General features: G+C 47.4%; 1 protein-coding gene across 1 annotated transcript; it reads right to left on the bottom strand.

Annotated features, from left to right (window-relative positions):
- Positions 1-2,371: 2,371 nt before the first annotated feature.
- On the bottom strand, positions 2,372-6,224 carry LOC136130418 (tubulin alpha-1B chain). The gene is made up of 4 exons (XM_065886736.1): positions 6,008-6,224; positions 4,182-4,404; positions 3,891-4,039; positions 2,372-3,534 (listed from the first exon to the last, which is right to left on the bottom strand). Exons 1-4 carry the CDS (start codon positions 6,008-6,010, stop codon positions 2,554-2,556), a joined length of 1,356 nt encoding a protein of 451 aa, XP_065742808.1. The 5' UTR covers positions 6,011-6,224; the 3' UTR covers positions 2,372-2,553.
- Positions 6,225-9,932: the final 3,708 nt, after the last annotated feature.

The raw sequence follows: 9,932 nt of genomic DNA, 5'->3' as shown, positions 1-9,932 counted from the left end.
CACTTAGTATCTCATATTACCAAAGGCTTTGACTACTAGTACCTGCTAGTTATCATCTTGACCTATAAGATTGGGAACAGAGGGGACAGAGGGAAATACTGAATATGAGCAGCAAGTCAAATCAACAACCAAATAACTAGGGTATAAAGGGGACTGGATAGTTTAGGAGTGTAGGTAGGAGGTGTCTGTTCTAAAAAACAAGCAAAGACACTGAAATTGGAGTTTGAATTGTAGAAAATGGAAAATCCCTTCCCTCTATAGGTTTCTTCTCTTTTAAAAAAAAGAAATATTTCAAGCATACAGGAAAAAAGGATATAATTGGTATTCTATTTGATAGAAACATTAACCCTTAAGGTTTTGTATATAACTCCCACTGATCCTTGCCTCCTATCATTGTGTAGTTTCCTCCCACATTGAACAGGACTGACATGTGTTACAAATAGGATATTGTAGAAATGAGTGTGACTTTCGAGGTCAGGTCATAAGACTGTGGTACTCAACTTACCTTCTCTCAGCTCACTCTGGGGGAAGACTGCTCCCATGTCATGAGGACACTCAAGCAGTCCTATGGAGAGGTCCATGTGGTGAACTAAGGCGACCTGCCAACAACCAGCACCAACTTGCCCGGCATGTGAACCAAACCTCCAGCTCCAATCAAGCATTCAGATAACTGTACCCTCAGTCAACAGCTTTACTGAAACCTTATGAGAAATCCTAACCATCCAGCTAAGATGCTCCTGAATTCCTGACCCTCAGCAACTGCATGAGGTTTTATATATAGTTTTTTCTTTTTTAAACACATACATTAAGCCACAAAGTTTTGGGGCAATAGATAACGGCATTGAAAACACCTATGTACCTACCACCCAAGCAGTCATAACGCTTTACTTACTACAGATCTTTTCTTAAAAATACAAACACCCCTCCCCCCAAACAAAAAAACAAAACATTAGATATAGTTGAAACCCTGGCTTCTTCTCTATCCTGCCCCTGCCTTGCACCTCAAAACTCCTAAAAAAAAAAAAAGCACCATGGCACACTGGATACCTAGTGTGTGCTTTTCCTGAAAAGCTCTTCTCTGTAATTTCGTTTCCCAGGCTCCAGCCTAGTTCTTTCCCTCTTGTACTGCAGAAAAGAACAGAACGACTTCCCAAAGGTTCTTTAGTCATCTCTCAAGATGGTCTGAGAGTTCAACAATAACTCAAAATCCTAACTGCATTTGGTCACTAATTCCCTTAGGATTCCCCTCAGTGCTTTAAAGTCCTGGGATCTGCCTTCCCCTGGGACCTGTGGTATCTGGCTATATGGGTGTTGCTGTGCCACCCAACTGAGCTTTCTCTCTGAAATGTCTAGACTGACTTTTTCAGTTGAGGACAGCTATTTTTAAGTCTATAGGATTTATGGACTAGGGAAAAAACTGATAAAATTTTGGTCTTCTCTACTCTTAAACCAAAACATCAATGTCTTCAGACCTTAATAATCCCTGTGCTTCCTGAATTTGAAATGTACATCTTCTTGGAGGCAAATGAGATGCAGAGGATTTGACCTATCTCTATAGTCAACTTTAGATGTAGCCAAACTATACACCGCAAAGAATGCAAACTATGCCAAGTGCTATAATTTGTAAACTTTTATCCTAACCTTTGCAAATGTTGCCATTTCATCCCTTGTAAAGCCCCCACTCAGCCGCTTTCCCACACGTGCACAAAGCTTACTCCCTTTTTTCTATACTAGGATTTTTGATTACCAGCATTCTGATCCTGCAACTTTTCTTCTCCCATCCTCCCTACAGGCAGGAAACAGCTTTTACATCTTCCTGCTCAAATATTCTCCAGCTTGATGTTTACCTGTTCAAGGGTCACTAAGATTTTTTTGTTCCCGATAGGTTAGCAGGCCTCTTTAAACAGCAGTATTTGTAGCATATTAAAAATTACTTCCCATACCTAACTTGTAATTACCCAGTAACTTGAAGATCTAGATTAGCAAAACCACTCTCATCTGAATTTACATCTTCCCAAGTCCCCTGACCTGGATTTCAACACTGGTTGATCCAAGAGTGGATGTATGTGTAAGTGATTCACTGTGCTATACACCTGAAACACAACATTGTAGATAAACTATACTCCAATAAAAAATTTTTTAAAAATTAGGTGTACGTCTGAAAACAAAGAATCTTGGTTAAGGTGGTTAAGGTGAAGTTAACAGACCAGTTTCAGAATCCAGCTCTTCTGTTTTTCCAGACCAATGTGCTCCTTCCCCCCCATAGAGACTTCTAGAGTGAAATCCTTGATATTACCACCCTGTTGCAGACTTTCAGGTGTAGCAGTGGTAGCACATCTTGAATTGGAGAAATCAATTTAGAAGAACAGAATTTTCTTTCTTAAAGCCTTTACTTTTCAGACATGACAGAAAAATCTTACAGGTACACATGGAAAAGCAATACATGATCACAGCTCAAAGTGAAGACAATCTAGTCAGAAAGCTTTTACTCCTGTCAGCTAATGTTGCTGAAGTTCTGCATATGACATGCTGCAGGGCTGAAAGGAACGGTAATTAGTATTCCTCTCCTTCTTCCTCTCCCTCTCCTTCAACAGAATCCACACCAACCTCCTCATAATCCTTCTCAAGGGCAGCCATGTCCTCACGGGCCTCAGAAAACTCTCCTTCCTCCATGCCCTCACCCACGTACCAGTGAACAAAGGCACGCTTGGCATACATCAGGTCAAACTTGTGGTCCAGGCGAGCCCAGGCCTCAGCGATGGCTGTGGTGTTGCTCAGCATGCACACAGCTCGCTGTACTTTGGCCAGGTCTCCACCAGGTACCACAGTGGGAGGCTGGTAATTAATGCCAACCTTGAAGCCAGTGGGGCACCAGTCCACAAACTGGATGCTGCGCTTGGTCTTGATGGTGGCAATGGCAGCATTGACATCTTTGGGAACCACATCGCCACGGTACAACAGGCAGCAAGCCATGTATTTACCATGGCGAGGGTCGCATTTCACCATCTGGTTGGCTGGCTCAAAGCAAGCATTGGTGATCTCTGCTACAGAAAGCTGTTCATGGTAGGCTTTCTCAGCAGAGATGACAGGGGCATATGTGGCCAGAGGGAAGTGGATGCGGGGATAGGGCACCAGGTTGGTCTGGAATTCTGTCAGATCAACATTCAGGGCTCCATCAAATCGCAGGGAAGCGGTGATGGAGGAAACAATCTGGCTAATAAGGCGGTTAAGATTTGTGTAGGTTGGGCGCTCAATGTCAAGGTTTCTACGACAGATGTCATAGATGGCCTCATTGTCTACCATGAAGGCACAATCAGAGTGCTCCAGGGTGGTGTGAGTGGTGAGGATGGAGTTGTAGGGCTCAACTACAGCTGTGGAAACCTGAGGGGCTGGGTAAATGGAGAACTCCAGCTTGGACTTCTTGCCATAATCGACAGAGAGACGTTCCATCAGCAGGGAGGTGAACCCGGAACCAGTTCCCCCGCCAAAGCTGTGGAAAACCAAGAAGCCCTGAAGACCTGTGCACTGGTCAGCCTGTTACAAAAGAAGAATAGAAAAAACAGTTATTGCTCTTTGTGATACCATCATAATAATCATAATAAGTATTTTCACTTTTTATATTAACTCCAAAGACTTAGGTTGTATTCTGACAAGAAACACTTTTTTAAAAATGTAGACCTTCCTTAAATTACTCAGCATTTATTAAAAATATCTCCATTAATGTTTATAAAATGACATCAATAGTTCATATTTTAATTGAACTTTAAAAAAACTTTAAAGGATTAACCTCACTCTTTATTACATTTCAATTCTGTATTTGAAAAAAAGAGCATATTTCAAATATCTCCCTTAGATTCATTAATTTACTTTATTCTTGAGAATAAACATACCAGTTTCCGAATTCGGTCCAAGACGAGGTCAATGATCTCCTTGCCAATGGTGTAGTGACCTCGGGCATAGTTATTGGCAGCATCTTCCTTGCCTGTGATGAGCTGCTCAGGGTGGAAGAGCTGGCGGTAGGTGCCAGTGCGAACTTCATCTGGAAAAGGAAAACGAAGCAGCCACCCATCACTAACAACCTGCACAAGTCTGCTCGACCCCAGGGCATCAGTGGAGCCCCCAGGACACACCTTCTGTCCCAGACCTCCAGGATCTCATTGGGGTTACTGAGGTCAACTCACCAATGACCGTGGGTTCCAGGTCTACAAACACTGCCCTGGGCACATGTTTGCCAGCGCCTGTCTCACTGAAGAAGGTGTTGAAGGAGTCATCTCCTCCCCCAATAGTCTTGTCACTTGGCATCTGGCCATCAGGCTGGATGCCGTGTTCCAGGCAGTAGAGCTCCCAGCAGGCATTGCCGATCTGGACACCAGCCTGGCCAACGTGGATGGAGATGCACTCACGCTGTGAGAGGGAGAAAAAAGAAACATTTAAAACCAATTAGTGGGGCTTCCCTGGTGGCACAGTGGTTGAGAGTCCGCCTGCGATGCAGGGTACACGGGTTCGTATCCTGGTCCGGGAAGATCCCACATGCCACGGAGTGGCTGGGCCTGTGAGCCATGGCCTCTGACCCTGTGCGTCTGGAGCCTGTGCTCCGCAACGGGAGAGGCCACAACAGTGAGAGGCCCGCGTACCGCACAAAACAAAACAAAACAAAACCCCAATTAGTGGTGATTGTGAAGCAGAACAAAATGTTTATGGAAACAATCTTACAAATTTTCTTTCAAAACGAATTACAGTGTAATGCTTTTTTTCTTAATCTAGGGAGAAGGGCTGTACTTTTTATCTCCATTAGTTTTAATTAATTTCCTCTTCCCCTCTAAATTGGGAAGGCCTCTTTCCAGACCAAGAACAGACCTTAGTCATTGCTTCCTCCTTTGGAGGATCAAGATACGGAGGAGGTCATCCATCTAGCGCTCAGGCCCCAGAATCCCATTTTAGAGTAGGTGGCCAGATTTCTGGGCAGCTCCCAACATGGGAAGCACGTGGCCAGAAGAGCGCAGAGGAAATGTCTGGCTGCAGAGACCAGGGGTGGGGCTCTGCGGCAAAGGATGAATGAGCAATTCCGGGTGCGCGCGCCCGCGCCCTCCCCCCCTTCCCCGCCGCGGTTCGTGGAGCCGCGCAGCTGCAGAGCCTCTCAACAGCCACGTCTGCAGAGGCGCAGCCATGCCCAACCATTGAGTTCTGTCCAGCACCTCCACATGTGTCACGACGCAGCAGGGGATTATCGGCGGCCCAGATCTGGACCAAGATCCGATTTCTGTTCCCTCAAAACCCCTCACCGCTACCACCTGCTCCCACACGCATTCCTAACACAGCAGAGGGCAGGGAGGGACAGATGGCCTCTACAGGCTGTTGGAGCTAGCTGCTCTAATACACTGGCGTAGCGCAGTACACCAATAAGGAGTCCTTCTCCACATTCATCTTACTGATTTTATTTTTTTAAAAGAAAGAACTCTGGGAAACAGGAGACACGCCCTCCAGCCATAGACCTTCAGCGCGCGTGCGCACTGCAGTGGCGGGCTCCCGTCCACTCCCTGGCGGGAAGGTAACGGTCGCGCGTGCGCTTTTGTGTCCAGCTCCTTCCCGCCTCCGCTTTTCGAGCTGAGGAGGAAGTGAGGGCGGGGAGAGCCGCGCGCGCGCTCGCCAAAGGCTGGGGGGAAGAGGGGGATGGGAACGCGCGGGAAAAGAATGCAGTCTTCAGGGCACCACGCCCAGAAGTTAAGGACTAAATGAGAGCCCCAACCACGGTGAAGGAGAGCTAGTGTCCCGCCATCCCCTTCCAGAGTCCCAGAAAAAAAGGCGGTGGGCTCCCTCCGTTCCCTCTTCCCGGGCCCCACCCGTTCTCCACAAACGGGATCTATCTACTCTCATCCTCGGCCCTCGCCTCGCTCTTCGCCCTCCAAATGAACAGCGGTGGCGCCAGCCCTCTCTAGCTAGAGGCCCTCCGCGCTCCCCCGGGCTCGCTTTTCCCCGTTTTCCCGAGCGAGGCCGGCGGTCCACTCACCATGGTGGCTACGGGTCAGCAGGCGCAGGCAACAGGAGTAGACGCCGGGTCCCGGTTACCGTCCTCGACAAGCTAAGAGTCGAGGTAAGTAACGCACTGAGGTGGGGGCGCTGCGGGAGCCACTTAAGTAACGGTCCGGGGAGGGGCTGGCGGGCACAGGCGGTGCCATGGCCGCAGGCCCCTCCCCCGGTCCGGCGTACCCACTCGGCTCCCGGCTAGGCCGCCGCAGAGGCGGGCTCCTGGCCCCGAGCCCTTCCCCGCGCCGGGCGTGCGGGGCGGGGTCCGCCGCGCCTGCGGGCCGTGAGCTCCGGTGCTGCAGTCTTTGGCGCATGACCGCCAGGGCCGGGGCGGGGGCGGGCGTGGGGGTGGGGGTGGGGATGGGGGATGGGGCGCAGGTTCGGAAGAAACCAACATGAGAATGGGGGCTCGATTGCTTTAATTTGGACGAATCCTAAGATTGAAGAAGTCCACACAGTTTTTTTTTTTTTTTTTTTTTTTTTTTTTTTTTTTTTTTATGCGTTACGCGGGCCTCTCACTGTTGTGGCCTCTCCCGTTGCGGAGGACAGGCTCCGGACGCGCAGGCCCAGCGGCCACGGCTCACGGGCCCAGCCGCTCCGCGGCATGCGGGATCCTCCCAGACCGGGGCACGAACCCGTGTCCCCTGCATCGGCAGGCGGACTCTCAACCACCGCGCCACCAGGGAAGCCCCCACACAGTTTTAAAGATAGCACCATGAAATGGAGAAACTTCTGGTCCAGATAGCTCAGCTGATTATTTTCACGTTGTCACCATTTGTCAATGAGTTTTGTTTTTCTCTTCCCAGTTCCTTTAAAGGCAGTACAGAAAGCATTTACCTGATAATGTGGAGGAGCAAGGTTTAGAAAAAATAGTTCTATTTGGTTTACTTGTTATTTAAACTAAAGCTACCAAACAGTATTTCAGTCATTCAAAGAGTAAGCACCTAAGCACTGAACATCTAAGCTGTTAAAAGGGTAGGGTAGGCCCCATTTTTAGACCTAAACCAACCAACTTTATGAAACAGCTCTAGGGTCTTTTAGAAAGAGATTTAAAGACACATTTCAAATTTGGTAGCTGAATTGAAGGAGTAAGGACAGAAAGTTGGGGAGGGAGGCAACTGTTTGATCCTGAAGGATATTTAGGAAGTAGGGATTCCTTGTGCTATTTAGAGTTTTGTAAAACGTTTTTAAATTGAAGCATAATTGACAATGTTACATTACTTTCAACTGTACAACATAGTAATTTTATATTTATATACATTGTCACCCTCAAAAATAAAGCAACCAGTTATTTTACCAGCAAGGTGGGTTTATTCAGGAATAGCAGAGAATCACAATTCGGGACAAGCAAGCAATGGGGAATCATAGGCAAATCCAGAGAACAAAGGAGAGTAACTTGCTTTTATTAGATTTTAGGAGGAAATTGCGGGGGGACCGTTTGAAGAAAAGTTCTCTGGAGAAGAATGAGAGTTCAAGATTGTGGCAGTTTTCTCTCTGGCTGCAAGTGGTGGTTAGAGTGTTGTTGCTGGAGTTGGGAGGGATCTTCCTTCTTTTAAAAGCAGGAGGTGAAATTCCTATGTGAAAATGTCCTCCCTTGTACCAGAAGAAAAGTAACATTCTTATCTTCCTGCTGATTATGCAGACTGCAACTGGTGCTACCTGTACTGAGAGTCCCCCCTTTAGGGCTTCCTGACTCCATTTAAAATGAAGTTTCCTTTATTTATGTTCACATTTACCCCTTTTGATCAAGACCTTTCCTTAAAGGGGGCTTCCCTGGTGGCGCAGCGGTTAAGAATCCGCCTGCCAATGCAGGGGACATGGGTTCAAGCCCTGGTCCAGGAAGATCCCATATGCCGCGGAGCGACTAAGCCCGTGTACCACAACTACTGAGCTTGCGCTCTGGAGACTGCGAGCCACAACTAGTGAAGCCTGCGCGCCTAGAGCCCGTGCTCAGCAACAAGAAAAGCCACCGCAAAGAAAAACCCGTGCACCACAATGAAGAGTAGCCTCCACTCGCCGCAACTAGAGAAAGACCGCGCGCAGCAAGGAAGACCCAACGCAGCCAAAAGTAAATAAAATTAAAAATAAATAAATTTTAAAAAACCAACTCTAGGGCTTCCCTGGTGGCGCAGTGGTTGAGAGTCCGCCTGCCGACGCAGGGGACACGGGTTTGTGCCCCGGTCCGGGAAGATCCCACATGCCGCGGAGCGGCTGGGCCCGTGAGCCATGGCCGCTGAGCCTGCACGTCCGGAGCCTGTGCTCCGCAACGGGAGAGGCCACAATAGTGAGAGGCCCGCGTACCGCAAAAAAACAAAACAAAACAAACAAACCTCTATATCTTACCAAGGTCTTAAGCATTGGAGATCATCTTGAAGTGTTGAGCTAAGTTGGGCAAGTTATTTCTACAAAGATTTAACAGGCAACAGGCACAAAGCTTAAAAATGATTATGTGAAGCATAATTTAATATAAGTTCAGTTTGTATGATGGTGCTAAGCCAGGAGCCCACACCTGAAGGTAATCAGCTAAATAGGTCAAAAGACCAGGCAAGGGCCGGCCATCAGGTGGAAGTTGTAACCAATGGGCTTGTTCCCTGATTTTGTGTAACTGAGTTTCTGTTTTTCCAGAGGCACTTATCTATGTGCAACAGGTACTTTTTTTTTTTTTTTTTTTTGCGGTACGCGGGCCTCTCACTGCTGTGGCCTCTCCCGTTGCGGAGCACAGGCTCCGGACGCGCAGGCTCAGCGGCCATGGCCCACGGACCCAGCCGCTCCGCGGCACGTGGGATCCTCCCAGACCAGGGCACGAACCCGTGTCCCCTGCATTGGCAGGCGGACTCTCAACCACTGTGCCACCAGGGAAGCCCAACAGGTACTATTTGCTGTAGTACAGATGCCTCCTTGCTCAGCAAGTTGATAATCAAAGGCCATGCAGTTATCCAAAATTACTTTAGTCAACGAGTCAAGTGGTCATTGTTGGGTTGCTATTTCTTTGGCTGCGGAATCAGCTAGCACTCCTGATGTTCAGGAGAGATCTCTGATCATGCATTTCATTGGCACTTATTCTGACCCAAAGGAGAAAGGTTCTCCCTATGGAGGCATACTTGAAGTCATGTATGCCTCCTTGAAGTTCTTGTTTAAGGTGACCATGGAGGCTTAATGGGGTGGAACAATGGGAAGCTTCAAAAATCTTACTGTATAGCTGTCATCAAGGAACACCAGGTGAAATTAGCAGTAGCACTTGGGAAAAGTGAAAAAAAATTCATTACAGTGTGGACTAAAGGTTCACTATTGTGAACAGATCAAGGTTTCTGGTGGCAAACCCAACAATTAGATAAGTTTTCCCCTTTTGTAATAGACTGAGAAATACAGATAAGAGCATTTCTTCCCAAGAAAAAGAGGGAAAGGATAAGGTAGGAAGTAACAGTGGGAAATGGTATACAGGCCTGGTCTGGTCATCTTGGGAAAGCTGTCCCCTTCAGCTGTCATTTGCTTCAGTTCCTAGTCGGTTTGATTCAGAGGTCTCCAGTGCTTGTACAGGACTGGATGTCAGTTGGAGCCTTCTTTAGCTGTGAAATGTGTACCCAAAGCTTGGGCCTCAAGTTTGGCCGTTCATCTGTGTAGTGAGGAGGACCTATTAGAGTCCCTTCCAAGGAGATTTAAGGGCAATTGTTGTTTTTATTGATTTGAAATCAGAAGGGTGAGAGAAATTGGAAACGTTCGTTTGGAGATTTGTAGTCAGATATGTGATGAAACTAGAAGAGTTTAGGATCCAGTCCAGCTCAGGTGTATAACCTTAAAGATAATTAACAGGACAAGAATCTAGTATCTACAAAGGTGCAAACAATTTCTCTCTTCATAATCATCCTCCTTTTTTTCAAAGATAATCATAGTAAAACTAATTTGGTTGT

The sequence above is a fragment of the Phocoena phocoena genome, chromosome 11 (assembly GCF_963924675.1).
Source record: "Phocoena phocoena chromosome 11, mPhoPho1.1, whole genome shotgun sequence".
Lineage (NCBI taxonomy): Eukaryota > Metazoa > Chordata > Mammalia > Artiodactyla > Phocoenidae > Phocoena > Phocoena phocoena.
The sequence above is the reverse complement of the archived record's forward strand: the minus strand, read 5'-3'. Positions and strand labels throughout refer to the sequence as shown.